This window comes from Aulonocara stuartgranti (assembly GCF_965226115.1).
Source record: "Aulonocara stuartgranti genome assembly, chromosome: 15".
Classification (NCBI taxonomy): Eukaryota; Metazoa; Chordata; class Actinopteri; order Cichliformes; family Cichlidae; genus Aulonocara; species Aulonocara stuartgranti.
In genome coordinates this window covers 20,499,860-20,515,716 of record NC_138951.1, presented here as the reverse complement: position 1 = coordinate 20,515,716, position 15,857 = coordinate 20,499,860, and the positions used below count along the sequence as shown (strand labels likewise).

General features: G+C 38.1%; 1 protein-coding gene across 6 annotated transcripts in view; it reads right to left on the bottom strand.

Moving 5' to 3' along the window:
* The window catches only part of fam184ab (family with sequence similarity 184 member Ab), a 216,016-nt gene that overhangs the window by 1,765 nt on the left and 198,394 nt on the right, over positions 1 to 15,857 (bottom strand). For 3 of the 6 annotated variants that reach the window (XM_082504918.1, XM_082504922.1, XM_082504921.1), the window contains exons 19-21: positions 13,533 to 13,662; positions 11,650 to 11,754; positions 7,966 to 8,222 (exon numbers count right to left, since the gene is read on the bottom strand). In XM_082504918.1, coding sequence (XP_082361044.1) covers positions 7,966 to 8,222; positions 11,650 to 11,754; positions 13,533 to 13,662 — 492 coding nt within the window. Of the gene's footprint in view, positions 1 to 5,479; positions 6,163 to 7,965; positions 8,223 to 11,649; positions 11,755 to 13,532; positions 13,663 to 15,857 lie in introns of those variants that run through there. The other 3 variants (XM_082504920.1, XM_082504919.1, XM_082504923.1) reach the window with 3 other exon arrangements.

Here is a 15,857-nt window from a genome sequence, read left to right as displayed (position 1 = left end):
CAATACTACGTGTGTTTTTATGTGTGTTATTTTCACTGCAGTGGCAGATTGTCGTTTACATGTTTGTTTTTAGAAAATAAAATTATTTAGACAGAAAGATAAGGGGGAATTCTGTTTCTCCTCAGACAGACCAGCTAAACTTTTTTACTATCATGAATCAATAATCATTAATATTACTGTTAATTTAGCTGTTTGTGTGTCTACCTCTGATGCTTTGAGAAAATGTAACTGGGGTTTTGACCTTTTTCCACACTCCACTGGTGTTTTTGTGTGATTTAAGTTTGAAATCTGAGCGTTTGAATGTGTAATTTTCTTTTCTGTCCACAGGGGGCAGCATAACCACAAGATTCAAGATGAGCCACGCCAGTGTTTGTCCTTCTCCGCTCTCCATTACAGCTGATTGAATGACTACTCTCCTGTGCAGCCTTTGGAAAGTAACCACGCGCAATGTTTTATCTCTAAGTAAAGGTTTAGTGAAGTTCACACAGTCCTTTGAAGTGAATAGATCTTTTAAAGAGTATTCCCCGTTTAGCAAAACTGTTAAAAACACATGGCTGTAGCAGCGCCGTCCCTCATCACCATGAGAACGGTTTAATTTGGCTCCTCAAAAAATCATATCACGATGCTGCTGCAGTAAATCATCACTAGAGCCTCAAAACAGCTGAAAATAGTTACAAAAATGGAACAATTTCATCCTGTCTGAATAAGATTTTCTGATAGACCTTAAAAGCTATTTTTTTGGATGTTATTTGCCTTTAGATGCTTCAATAATGTAGAGATCTGGGCTCAGGGGAGGCCAGTCCATGACCGATAGAGTTTATTATGTTGTTCTATCCAGGATTGCTTTGACTGCAGTGGGATCACTGTCATGCAAAACGAAATTTTGTAATGTTTGGCAAACTGTTATTTTTTGGGCATTTTATAGATTCATTAAAAGAAATATAAAGAAAGGGAACAATTATGTATTTTAGTGACAGGCTACTAGTAACAAAGTGTCTAAAGACACAATTTAAAATGGGTTCTTTGCTTGTCATGTGCACACACTGGTTTATCTCTTGAGTTTTTTTTATTTATTTATTGAATTTTATTGTTTTATTTATATTTTGATATTGCTAGGGATGATGCAATGATCGGGGACCATTCTTAATTTCGTTGTTCTCGTGACAATGACAATAAAGTTTCTGATTCTGAGTTGATGGTTTTTTATGCTTGAATGATTCATAGATCAGTAACAAACAAAAACCATTTTTTGAAGCAAATAACGAGAAATGAAAATGGCTTTTGCATCTTTTTTTTTACCTATTCATGCTTGTCTGGATGAAAAAACAACAACGTGATGCTTCCCCACTTCACTGCCTGTTATTGTATGGCTACTACACCATATTTGAAAACTAGGCACCAAAGTTAAAACTACATTCTGAAACTGTAATACTTTTAAACTTCAAACAGCTATTGGACTGAATTGGAGGTTTTTGTGTGTCTCTGTTTTCTTCCGCATCTTAAAGGGAAGTACAGATTCAGTTGAGCAGCCTCTCTTCAGTGGAAGCTGAAAAATCTGATTCAAAGCTCTGAAGCCTTTGTTTTTTAAAAGATACAATTATTTGTCTTGAAATCAAAGTTTCACACAGGAGTTTGGACACAGCTCTGCATCTATAATATTAGTAATTGTGTGGATGAGTGTTTATGCAAGATATGGTGTAGACGTTAAATTCTGAATTCTTTGGAAGTATTTGAGTTTAACAAAAAATAAAAAGCCCAAAGCACCCTTTGTGTTGCTTTGTGAACACGAAATTGTGATGGACCATTAAGAAGGAAAATCTAACCCTAGAAGTAACAGGGTAACTGTCTGTGAAACGCACAAACTGTCATGTAATGCACTTTCTATGAAAATGTCACAACATTTGCTTCTTCCTATTTTTGTGTCTCTGAAGCACTTCCAATGTTTCTACCGCCCTGCGATGCATTTTAATCCTACGGCTGTGTTCACATTATAAAGGATGGGTGTAGCCACTGTGGCATCACCCATTGGCTAGTAAAGTCCGATTAAAGAAGCCTAAAGTTGTTTACGCTAATGCTTATTAATCATTGTGATTAAAAAGCCTCCTCTCTGACTCTAATATTGACCACAGTTCACAAAACAAGGTTAACATCATTTCCAGTATGACCTTAACATTGAATTATTCTTTATACTATTTATTTTTTGTTACTCTCTCACTGATAAATTCAAAACTGCTGCAAAACAGTAGCCAGAAATGCACAAAATGAACCGATGGGACTGAACAGGCCAATCACAAGCTGTGGGTTGCGTCGATTCGATGTTTAATAGCTTTTTTTAAAAATGAGGGGCAGGTTTTGGTGTAGGATTCCCGCTGAAACAACTTGGGGATTAAGCTCAACTTTTCAGATTCTTAAGCTTTGTGCATCTTTTATATTGTCTTTGTCACATTTTAAAAGAGCACTGATGGGCTGAGCTTGGTGAGTATATGTGTGTTAAAATACTTTAAGAGGTTAGTTTCCTCAGCAGGTAACTCTATAACACTAAATTACTTTAAATTGGCATTATCCAATGATTTAAAGTCTATTCTTTTCCAGGAGAATGCCAATCGCGGCTGGAATTTATATGATCTAATCAAGCTGCAGTTCCTTCCTGACTCACGTCCTCAGAGGGGAAACACACCGTTCCCCAAAGTTTGAACTAATTAGTGTGTGCATCTATTAAAAACAAACACCTATCGGAGCCACTTCTGTTTCTTAATGGGCTACTTCTTAAACAAACAGTCCCATAACCCCGGGGCGATGCTAAAATTTTACGAGGGTATTTTTTTGTTATTTTACTTTCTCCCAAAAAGACCTCCCTTATATTTGCTTAGCCTAATAAATCTTGTTTATGCTGCGCACAGTCACAGTGCAGACTCAAGGCGTTCTGTTTTACCACAAATTCATAAAATATTCATGTTAATGTATAATTTGTGCTCACGGTCATCTCATATTAAACACCCTCAGAGTCTGTATTCTCAGTGTGTGCACTGACTGACAGAATCACGAGGCGATCAGAGGATTTTAAAGATAATTTTCAGGAAGCTTTGATGCAGGAAGTGCAGCTTTCTGTTCGCAAGAAGAAAAGGAGAAAAGAGAGGTGAAATGTGGTGGCATGAAACCGTGAGCAGAGAAGCTGGATGACTTGCAGGAGCAGGGCAGGAAATACGATGGAGAGGAGATGAAAAGAGATTGGCAGAGCATGAGAAGATGAATCAAGGTCAGAGGAAGAAGTAAGAAGAGCGAGAGGAGCGTATCAGATTGAAGGAGGGAGTCTATCCATTGTACGTGACAGCAGAGAGAGGATGTGGCCTCTCTTTGCATTTGCACAAATACTGGACATTGAGGGGGAAACAGAGGGCTAGAAACTCAGCAGGCTTTTACAAATGTGTGCACTTCACCTGCCTACCTTATTTTTTAAGGGATCAAGGTGCAGTCATATCATCTGCAGCTCAAGTGTTTAAGATTTGGTCTTTCAGTTGTACATTTCAATCATGTAGATCAGCGGTCCCCAACCCCCGGGCCTCGGACCGGTACCGGTCCGTGAGTCGTTTGGTACCGGGCCGCGAGAGTTGAGGCTCAGGTGTGAAATGTATGGTTTTCAGGGTTTTTATCAGTTTTCAGCGTTATTTTGTTATCGTTTTTATCGTTTACTCGGTTTTCCTGGGTCTTTTCACTAGTTTTATTTTGTTGTATTTATCCGTGACACCTTAAAGGCCGGTCCGTGAAAATATTGTCGGGCATAAACCGGTCCATGGCGCAAAAAAGGTTGGGGACCGCTGATGTAGATTACTTCAATTTGCATTGTTTGCACTTTGTTTACTTATCTATATGTTTATATCAAAACTATTTAATTTAAAATATAATTTTTTTTACTATACTTTTTACGATCCATCCATCCATTTTGTTCCACTTATCCAGTTCAGGGTCTTGCTGTAAGGTGACATTGCTGGCCATGACCTTTTAATATACTATGATATTTTAGGCCTTTTAAACAGCTTTAAAGAATCCCAGGACTGTATGAGTAAATGCACACGTTAGAACAGCTACCTGAAGACAGCTTATCTTTATTTTTATAAAGATAATAAGATCAGCTTATGTGAGAGCCAAAAGCTGAGACTTCAGTCTGCTCTAAAGGTTCATTCAGCTATTTTTTTTTCTATTCTTGAATCTGTATGATGTCAACAGATTACTAATATGGTCAAATCTGGCTGTGAGCACAGAAGCTGCACCCACGTTCTGTTCAAACTTTCTGTTTTTGAGGGGCAGCCATTGAGAAGAAAGCGGGCCTTGAAGGGGGAGGGGTCTAAAATGCCTTGTTTTAGAGAGTCATTGAACTGGCTTGGCGTCTCGTTGGCTCTGGTAAATGAGGATTATTATTGTTGCAGAGTTTTGTATTTCAGATTTTGATTTATATTATTGTGTTTTTGGTGCATGATACTTGATATTTTGTTTTTTCTTCTGGTGTTTTTCTCTTTAGTTCCTGTCGACATGATTGTCTTGATTCCTTTCAGCTGTTTCTTATTCCTCAACTGTTTCTAATCCCTCTAATTCTCCTACATTTATATGCAGCTTACTCCTGACTTTCTTGTTGTCTGTCTGATACGCGTCTATGAAGCTTGTTTTTATTTTATTTGTTTGGGGTTTTTGCTGTCCATACCCCAAAATTTAGGGTCATTAACCTAAAACACGTAACCTTGAGTTAGTCATCTTGAATTTAGGATTAGATTAGGATTAGTCTGGGACTTAAACATACCCAATTTAACACCATTAACAGGCTGTTATACATATTGCGTTCTATATTTTCCTATTAAACAGATCTTTGTTATGAATGTTCTGGATGTTTGTAGGCACAAAGATATCTCCTTCAGCCAAAACGGGTGCAAGCTGCAGTCTAATAACTACTCTTTACTGCTCTGATGTCTGACTTACTTCTTCTATACAAACTGAAGTCTATTTGAATAACGTTTATCAGGGTTAAACACGTAATGACTTATTGATCTAAAGAGGCCAGCATAGCAAATCGCTCAAGTGTAAGGAAAATGTTTACCATCACTCAAACTGTTTGTTAAGAACAAAGAGTGTGAAGAGTGAGAGCAGAGATAAATTGTACTATAGTCTGAAAACATTTCAAAGCCTCTAACACCTGACCTCATACTGTCATCGCCTTACTTTGTTGTGCATGTTAGAATGTGTGTTAGGGTACAGCTCTGGCAATGAGGAATAATAATGCGTGTGTGTGTGTGTGCTTGTGCAAGCATTTTAAATCAACAGAGGTTTGTCCCAAGCTTTTGCAAAGCAGCCACTGCGTCTTACTCGGCAGTACAACATGCAGCACAAAGGAAAGAAACCACTCACTCACACACATGCTGTAAACCTACATGCAACTACACCCCCCCCCTCATCCCGCCACCCCTCACACGCATACACACTGCATGTATTCATGTGAGAAGCATGTTGCATAATTTATCATCATATCAGTTCACACAGTTCGTCACAGCCACCAAAGCAGCATTTACTGGAGCGTAGAGTAGAGCAGGATCAAAATAAGACACCACCACACACAGAGGGAGACGGTCCATAATAGCAAAAGACAATATCTACTTCAATACAAATCTGCATTAAAAAAAACGTTTATTTACTTTTTACAAAAACGGTCGAGCCCATTTCGAGTCGAGTAAAAGTGCAACATGCTGAAATTTAGATGATGGTGAGGATGAAGAAAGAAACGTCACAGTGTGACACAAAACAACGACAAAAAAGACACAGTGGATAATAACAACAGGTAGTGTAAACGTCCTGAACTGAAAAGAAGAGAAAACAAAACCAAAAAAAAAAGAACATTCAGCATGCACACAGTTCAGACAGCAACATGTTCGGACTGATGGGAAAGAAAAGAAATCAAAAGTAAAAACATGCCCCTTTTGCATTCCAAGGCCATTCTTTGAAGCTTCAGTCGCACACGGGACTCTTGTGTTTATGTTGCCCTTTCCATATTATTCACTTCTATTTAAAGAGCTGCCAATGCCTCTGAGTTCAAACGTGCTGCAGCAGAAAGTAGTCGTGTCCTTTAATGTCGACTCAGGGTCAGCTGGTTTGTGATATAAACAGTAAAAACCTCAGGCCCTGAAAGGAGGCAGAAAATCATCTACAAGTCTTTTTGATTAACTGTTCGCCAAACCCTAACCCCGAGGAGAGAGGCTGTTATCAAAAACTATTAACGGTTATTATCACCAAAAAGTATGAAAGGACCAAACTGTCGTCATAGCTTAGCATTTATATGACTTAGGGTACTCCAGACGTTTAGGCTCTAGATGTCTTTGATGTAAAACTATCTACAATCCATAGTTAAATAGTTTGGACATTATTTCCACTTAAAAATCTAAATCAAGAAAAACAAAGTGGTGAGGATTTGATTGAACCTGGTTTGCTCTACTGTAAGCTGCAAACAGTAGCATGTCTGTTAGCTTATTAGCTTAAAATTAGCTTTTAAAAAGTAGCCCTGGTTACTTTAAAAGCCAAAAACATTACATCAACCATGCATTAAACAGTTTTTTCTATTGTTTTTTTCCCCAGTGGTTTAAAGTAGTAGGATTAAACTTGGTTTTCAAAAAAATAGCCCTTGCCTGACTCTCTCAGTTGTCTCTAACAGTCCTTTTTCTATTTGGGATGAATTTATCGCAGAAAAGTGTAAGAGCTTTATGCTAGCTTCCAACCTGCAGTATAACATAAATCTCACACAAGCACTCCATCAGGACGATAAAACCTGATGTGGCTCTAGATAGTACTTTGCTAGGGACAGCATTAGTGAAACAAGATTTGGGTTAAAACACCCCCTTGGTTGGAGTTGGGAGTGACCGCTTAATGTAACACCATAACACCTTGAATGCAACGAGCCATGCAGCAGTTTTTATCTCATCAGTTAATACTATGTACTATAATGCCAGTTCACCCTGAATGTCTGAAACATGTATACGATGCCTGGTTCTACTTCCTAATGATTTTTTATAGTATGGGACTGTCTCATTGTTGAGGATTTCAATTTAATATTTTAGGGCCTTTGCCTTGGAATATAAAGCACCTCCTCAAGGTTATACAGCTGTTGTGAATAGAAAGGTTTTATTCATTTCCAAGGAAAAAATTATAATATGTTGACTAAACCTTGGTTGAGTTTGTTTTTCTGTGTCACCTTTAATGTCTTTGCATTTAAACAATCTAACATCACTGTATCTGGAGAATACCATAGTATCCACCAATCACCTAACGCCAAATCTTTAAAATAACTGCCTGATTATGTGATGACTAATTTTGTTGCAGCTCTAGCACCTGCTAAATACATATATTTTAATCTTGTTCCAAACAGAGTCAAGTGGAAGCAACACCTGGCAGTTTAACCAGTGTGTTATCTTGATTAAACTAATAACAAAAACTGAGAAAATCAAGTAGCAACAGCTGATATTTAAGCCAAAAAACCAAAGTAATGATCTAAAAACAAGCAGCGTTTTTCTGCCTTTTTTGTCTTAAACTCAGGTTCCACATCTTGCTTCTACAACTGTCAACAAACTGCAGAGGGGAAAGCTCAACATGGCACCAGCAATCAACAAGGTTGGGAATCAGCGAACAGTTGATCACAGCACAGAGCTTCTGAAAGCTTCTTTTTTTAGAATCTGCAGCTATAGCTGACAATGATTTCATGCTTCTTATGGTTTATGAAAGTGCCACACTTGGCAAGAAAGAATGAGTATAATAAAACAAAACATCTGTAGAGAAGAAGAACCAAGTTCTGTTGTTTGTTTTAAAATCTAAAATAAAGATATTATATATTTGAATGTTTACCTCTGGCCACGACTCACTTCAGTAAAAGTGCTTCTGAGGCCTGTGATTGGATAATTAATGCGCTGCTGTTAGTCGGGGCTGAAAAGGTCTCACCTCATGAATTTCTTGGGTTCGGTGGGAGGGGTCAGCGGGGCAAGAGGTTTGTTGGAGTTGAGCTCAAGGTGATGGAGGGGGGAGTTGGGGATAGGCTCTAGGCGACTGGGCGGGGTTGGGGGCGGGGGTGGTGGTTGTGGGGGCTGGCCGCTCCCTGTACCCACCAAGCCCATGCCCATACCTGCTCCCTCCAGAGCCCTGACATTAGGAGAGCTGCTCAATCTGCTGGCTGCTGTTTTCTCATTCTTTCTCTTTTGCTACACAGGAGAAAAAAAAAAGAAAAAAAAAGAAAAAGGAGGGGCACGGGGGTCAAAAAGGAGCAAAAGGGAAGTTTAAAACAAAATAATAATAAAAACTTAGGAAGTAATGAAAGGATAAAAAGGGCAAATGGAGTACAGGGAGAGCTCTGGAAGCTGTAACAGTCCAGCCAATGAGAGACAGGAAAGAGCAGCGTGCTAACTTAATAATATTCAAATGCTGATCGAAGCAGAGTGAATGGATCAGTCTGAAGACCGGCATTGCTCAGTCACAGTCTTAAAGCACCAGTCACTCTGAGCAGAATGAAAGTTCAGATGAGAAGAGATGTGTAAAAGCGGGAAACATCTCACACTAACAAATGGCTTTGAAAGCAAAGGAAGGCTGAAGAAAAGAAGACCAGTCAAATCGGGTGGCACATTTATACACACAAAGACATGATCAAGAGAAAGGGTTTGCAAAGAAAACAACGCGTCACAGGTCAAAGTTGTACCTGAGATCGTGTCAACAGTTAAATCATGCAGTGGGAACCATTCAGCTCAGACACACATGACAATGAGACATTCTGTTAACCAGAAACATCTTCTGAACCTGTTTCCTGCTACGAGCTATGAAGTCCCGCATGAGAATGTCAATCTTGTTCTAAACCTTTTAATTTTCTGCTCTTTTGTACTTTTTTGCCACAAAAGGAAAAGGTCGGCACACTATTTACTTTAAAATATCAATTTAATTCTTAATGCAATGTAACAAAGAAAAGAGTATTAATTTCAAAGGAGCTTCTTTAGACATCGGTCAAAGAGAAAAATGAGCTGCTATTCTTATTGTAGAAGCACTAATTGATTTAAATCACCACGGCAACCACCATATGTCTGGGAGTGTTATCACATGGGACACCAAGAACAAAGAACAAAGGGCCCACAGAAAATCAGAATATTTGATCTGAAATATATTCAGTATACAGTCTGGATTAGAAAACACTAGGAGTGATTTTTGGCATCATCATAAAGATGCATTACTGAAGCAGATGTAGTACATTAAGCTGAATATTCTAAAAATGTTTTCTAAAAGGGAACGGGGATACAATTTGAGGGGGGAATTAAATTTAAAACATCCTCGTATCCGTACAACATTAAAAAGTTTTTGCATCTCTGTGTGTGGAGCGAAGCTGTGGAACAGACTAAGTAAAGATATGAAGCAATGTCCAAGCATGGCGCAGTTTAAAAAGCGGTTTAAGGATATGGTTTTTACAGGGTACAGGGAAAAGGTAGAGATTTTATAGGCTGTTCTTGTCTAATATTTTCATGTGTGTGCGCGTGCACGGGTATGTTGGTATGGGTATATATATATATATATATATATATATATATATATTTGTAGGTTGTGTATCCTTGAGGTGTTAATGGGGTTATTGAAAATGTGTATATGTGCGTATGTGTGTATATACGTATGTATGGATAGATAGAAACATATATGTGTATAAATAAAAAAAATAAAAAAATTACACATAACATATAATGTAATTGCAAGGAGGTATTTCTGTAGTCTATTGATACTAGATAGTGGAAAAGGGGTGGGATTAAATAAGTTTATGCTTCTTCCTGCTCCGGCGATTGTGGCTCAAGAGTTGGGAGTTCGCCTTGTAATCGGAAGGTTGCCGGTTCGAGCCCCGGCTTGGACAGTCTCGGTCGTTGTGTCCTTGGGAAAGACACTTCACCCGTTGCCTACTGGTGGTGGTCAGAGGGCCCGGTGGCGCCAGTGTCCGGCAGCCTCGCCTCTGTCAGTGCGCCCCAGGGTGGCTGTGGCTACAATGTAGCTTGCCATCACCAGTGTGTGAATGTGTGTGTGAATGGGTGGAAGACTGGATATGTAAAGCGCTTTGGGGTCCTTAGGGACTAGAAAAGCGCTATATAAATACAGGCCATTTATATTTACCTTTTTGAACATGAACGTTATTTGGAGTTGTGGTTGCTCGTTTTCCTTTTGTTTTGCTTTGTTCATTTGTCTCTTTTAATTCTATTTTGTTGTACTTTTTCAACATGTTCAAAATAAAGATTCAATCAATCAATCAATCAATCAAACTTCAGTACAGTGCTTGAGTAAATGCACTATGCTATATTTGAACCACTGGTCCCATCCATACTTTCATCCAGTGGAGTTAATTGTATTTTTAGTGGGGCCTGTGCCACCCCATGCCCCCCCTCTGACCACACCCTTGACAACTACAAGATGGTCGTCATAAATCCAGTAAAAAGAGAAAATACGATGCCGGTGTGACAGGAAGGAAAGAAAAACCAAGTCTCTAATAAACAATTGATTTTAAGGTATTTATTGAACCTTTTTTACACAAGCTGAGGGAAAGGTCTAAATTAAATTGTTTCAATTATCAAATATTAAAATAGAAATAAATGTTATTTATATGATTTCTAAAAATGTGCCATTTAATTATCCTTATATAGTATACAGAGCTTTTCCTTTTGTTGCAATATATTGTGTAACATTGGGGGGCGGGGGAGTCTGGTATCTAAATTAATGCTTGCTTTTGCTTATCTGGTTATTTCGCTAAACCAACATCCTATATACTGATTTTTTGAGAAGTGCTTTAAAGAACAGAAATGTTTGTTTTCAGCAGCTTTAAACAGATCACAAAATCAATGCTTCAGAAAAGCACCATTGTCCTTTTGGCTTTAGGTTTAAATTCTCTAGTTATATAATTACATTGAGCCACAGCGACTAACAGGAAACAGCATTTATTTAATTAAAGGTAATAAGAGAAAATAATTTTATTGCAGTCAAACTTCCTGATTTTATTTGACTGCATTCATTAAAACCAAAGGCCCTTTCCTTTTGTGGTGTTTTTATGGTGCATTGAAATCTATATGAACTGTGACACTTTGGTTCAGCTGCTGCAAACAAACAAGATCTTGGTATGTAGACCTTGGACAGCCTCCCCCTCACTCCTCAGTCTGTGCTATTATCTAGAAATGAAAGAAACACCACAGTTCCTGTTCCTCATGCCGTTTCCTGTCCGTTTCTCCATCCTTGACGACCTTCATTTTACAGAAAAGAATAAATGTGATAAAATTGATTTTTTTTCTCCCCTTGTCCTTCTACTGTCTCTCATAAACTCTGAAAGTTTTACTGGAACATCGTGATCCTTTCTTTGCTGTAAAACAACTTCATGTCTTGCTCTGTAAACTTTGCTAAAGGACGACAGTCACCTCAAAAATGGTGTAATTCTTAACAGGTATTACTTAAAATGATTTACTGTGGTACCTTTTTAAAACCTCAGCACTGATGGTGTTGGTTGATCAGCACGGATGTACATGAAATGACTTGGAGTGGATATCATCTTTGCTATGTAGTAAAATAATGGAGCAGGCTTATCAGAGTGCCCCTGTGTGTGGCGTGTTACAGGATATTAGGGCCTACCTTAATGAGCGGGTTGATAACTCCCACATTAGGACTGGCGGTGAACACTTTGTTGAAGTTGGTCTCCCTGTTGACGAGTTCCAGCTGGTAGAACTTTTTATCGTCCTGGAGGAGAAAATCGTGTTAGCTGACAGCCAGTTAGGCTGCGGAGGACTCAGGGGAGTGTAGAGTGACTGAAAATCACACATTTAATGAGCTCTGTCTGGCAACATTTCCGAGTGGCACACAAACTTGACACTACAGTTTCATGTCTTTGTGAAAACTGCTTAAAAACAGCAATTCTCACAACCAAACTCTTCTGCCCACCAGAATTTTGCACCTGTGAGGTACCTTTTATGCACTTTAGCATAAACTTTTCACCTCCCAAGCGCTCCAAACTGTCAGAGACAACTCCACAGCTGACTCAGACAGCAATAGTGCCTCAGCATTAAAAATGTAACCTGATTAATAAAAATCACCATCTCAGTACCACTGAGTGTCAGACAAAAACAATGAATCTCACAATGTTAATGAACTGAAGTAGATTAGGTCTCAAACTGTCCGAAAGAGAGAAACTAAGCCTGACAATGGTGCTGAAAATTGTGATGCAGCGTTTAAATGAAGACTAATTCCAACATATTTCTGAGGGTAGCAGTTCTGAATGCCAACATGTGAATATATTTAGCATGTTTCCAAGTTTGGACGAGTTGAAATCTTTTATTTTATTTTTAAACATTTCAATTGTCACATGAGGTTTCGGACTCTTCTTGAGAAACAACTTTGTGGTGTTCCTCAGGATTCTGTCTTGGGTCCTGCACTATTCTAATTAGCACCTTCTCTTTAAGTCAAATATTTACCGACTGTTCGTTTTATGAAGGACTCCTCACCCATACATTATTTTTAACATGTCAAACTCTGTGAGTAATGAGTTATTAAGCTGTATGTGTGTGTATGAGTAGTCGAATACATGTTGCTGCCCTCGACAGTCATGAGTGCAAATACTGCTTGATTAAACTACTTACTCATAATTAAGTTCATATTCAAAGGCAATTAACTGTTAGATTTTATAAGATGTTAAACACCCAGCCACAGTCACTACATGGTATAACTACTCGACCACAGCAAAATGTACCCAGATTCTGCACAGGCATGTCAACGGTAACCTGCAAGACGCTGGTGTTAGCACTGCTAATGTTAGCCACCCTTTACTAAATTAATCTGACGCTGTGTGTCTGAACTACTGACTGAAAAGGTCAAAGCTAAGTGTGAAACCATTTAGAATTGGACGAACCAAGTGCTTTTTTTATTGATTGTAAGACAAGTTCTTTGCTAAATGCTTGCTTTCAATTCTCCTCACACTCTGGCTTGTTTTTCTCTTTTGGTGTTCTCTTGGTTCTTTGATGAGGCTCATTAGCTAGCCTGTGGCCAGAAGTGACAGACAGATGATTAGTGCAATGGACGTCATTTAATTATTATTTAAAATGCGCTGGCCGTTTCCAAACAGCTTCAAAAGATGACTTCAAAGCTGGTTCTGTAGTAAAACCATGTGGTGTTTCACTTTAGTCTCGAATATAAGATAAAATATAGTAATATAGTATAAAAACGAGTATAAAATCAGTGTTGTTAGAAAAGTAACTTGTGAAAATCAGCACAACCTGAGCGATTTTTAATTGTACAGCAAACATTTTTTTTGTTGGGTTTATTCAAATGTTTAGCCTAGAGTTTTCAGGAGAGTTAAACATATATTTTGTGGGTCTGGACAACACTATCCATGCTTTCTCTATAAATCAGATAAGATCTGGAAAGCATTACTCATCATTTTTGTTCAGTGTGCAAACAAATAAGGGAGGATGCATTTTCCTCTTCATGTTTATAGCTATAGCTTCTTATGGTTGAGACTTTACCTCAATACCTACCACCAGTTTTTTGACTAGAGTTTCTCTCTCAGAAACCATATCTTTGAGCTCGGCGATGAGCTGCAGATCCTCAGGACGACTCTCTCTGTTCCTGAACTTATCCTCTGTTCCTTCCAACCTGTGAGATAAAGAAAAAAAAAAGACATAAGACCATAAATATCCACCCACAGTCTAGGCTAAAACAAAATTATACATATCTAAAAATCAAGCAACACGTCAATGCACAGTTTGATCCAACAAACTGTGTGCGTTTCTTCCACATATTAAATATGTGACATCAAACATTAGCAGGGAAAGATTCAAAGCAGGAACATTTGATCTGGCACTTTATAGTGTATGTTTACAAGATGGAAGCATTTAAGAGTTGAGAAAATTAAAAGTGTGTATCAAAAGGCGATTTCCTTTTTCATTACACTTTAATCAATAAAACAGTAATTGTCCTTCCTTTCTTCCCCGCCCTCGCCTCTTCTCATCACAAAAACCATTATGTCAGCAGCTGTGCAGTCCCTGTGGAGAATGTTTTGATTCTGTAACTTAGGAGAACTTTCCAAAACGTTATAATGGATTTATTTTCACACTGGCCTTTAGAGAAATCAACACTTTGTGTAAAAGCTCTGATTAATTTAACGTCTGGTGACGTTTTCCCTTCTGCACGCTAAAGAGCGCAGTGCAGTAAGCGAGTGACACGCTCAAGCAAGCAGTCATATGTTGTACTGTTGGCTTAAATTAGTTATTTTTTTAAGCTGTGATAAACTAAAATTTTATTTTGTGCACAAAACTCAAGTAAACATAAAAGAAACATGCCGTGATACAAGTCATTATGCCAGTCTCATAATTAAACAGCGATGCACTCAGTTGCAGTTACTGTGTACTGGGTTGCTAATAAATCAAAGTATTTTCAGAATATGTTTTTTTTTCTGGTCACAAGAATTATGACATGACACTAGGGCTGCTCGATTATGGCAAAAATGATAATCACGATTATTTTCACTGAAATTGAGATCTTGATTATTTGATGATATTTAACAATAACAATGTATTGAATAATGACTTTAAAGATTGTCAAAAAATAATATAAAATAGTGGTCAAATACTGATAACAGTGCAAATGTTTGCAATATAAAAAATAAATGAAAAATGTAAACATCTATGTTTAGTGAACTTTGCAGTGTTGCTCTGTGGTGCAGCTACAACACTGTAGCAAAGTTTACACACTGTGTCTACTTGATCCACGTCTGACTCCGCGAACCCACAATGTTTCCACACCACTGAAGTTTTTTTTACCTCTCTTTTCAACCAGCAGTCACTCTCCTCTCCAAATAACTTCTGCTTAGCTTTCCGAGCTTCCCTCTGGTAATTGTTGTGACACGTGTTCGAAATGCAGAGAGGTGCGCTCGATTTGCCACACGGAGCAGCGCGAGAGTAAAGCACGAGGGAGGGGCTAATAATCGGCTCAGTCATTTTTAATGATCGTTGAAAGCCCAGATCGTAATCGAGATTAAAATTCGATTAATTGAGCAGCCCTACATGACACCCTCATAAATTTAAATTAGGAAAGAAAGAAAAAAGAACTTAAGCAAAAGAAACAATAACAGGAAAATGAAACCATCAAAGCTCAGTTACAGAAACTTTTATGTGAGGCGTTTTAGGAAATGAAAACAGGTCTTTTTGATCAAACACGACTTCTTTTCATGTTTAGCTGCAAGCATGTTTCTAGTTTTGGTAATACTTTTTATTATTATTTGACAGTGAACTTAAAAACTTGTTACACTAACACAGTACAAATTTCCCTGGATTTTTCTCCTGTATCTTGTTTATAGTTCTTAAAATTTTGTATTTCAGGTTATTTTTTAGGGTTTTTAGTCTTTTTTTTTATATTGTGTTTACATGCTGAGTACCAAATATACTTAATTGGTTTTAGACTCCCCCATGTCCTTTTCTTTCTTGTTAAGTCTACATCTCTGTCCCCCCCCCCCCCCGTGCGCTACCTCCAGTTTCAGTTTAGTACTCTGTTGTCTCTTGTTTTTTGTCTTTTATTTTCGTTGTTTATTGTTCTTGATCAGTTTCAGCTGTCCTTGTTTCCCAGGTGTTTTCCCTCCTCCTAATTGCCCCTTTTCTATACAGTCAGTGGCGTCTTCCCATTGTTTATAGTTCTTAAATTAGTCTTTGTCCCAGCGTCTGTCTTATACCCTCATATATTCAGACTCAGGTCTGTTGTGTTGTGGCTTTTGCATTTTGGACTGTTTCAAGAACCTCATGAGGTGTCTTCTGAGTTAACTCAGGTTATGAGTCTCTTCAGTCCATTTTTCATAA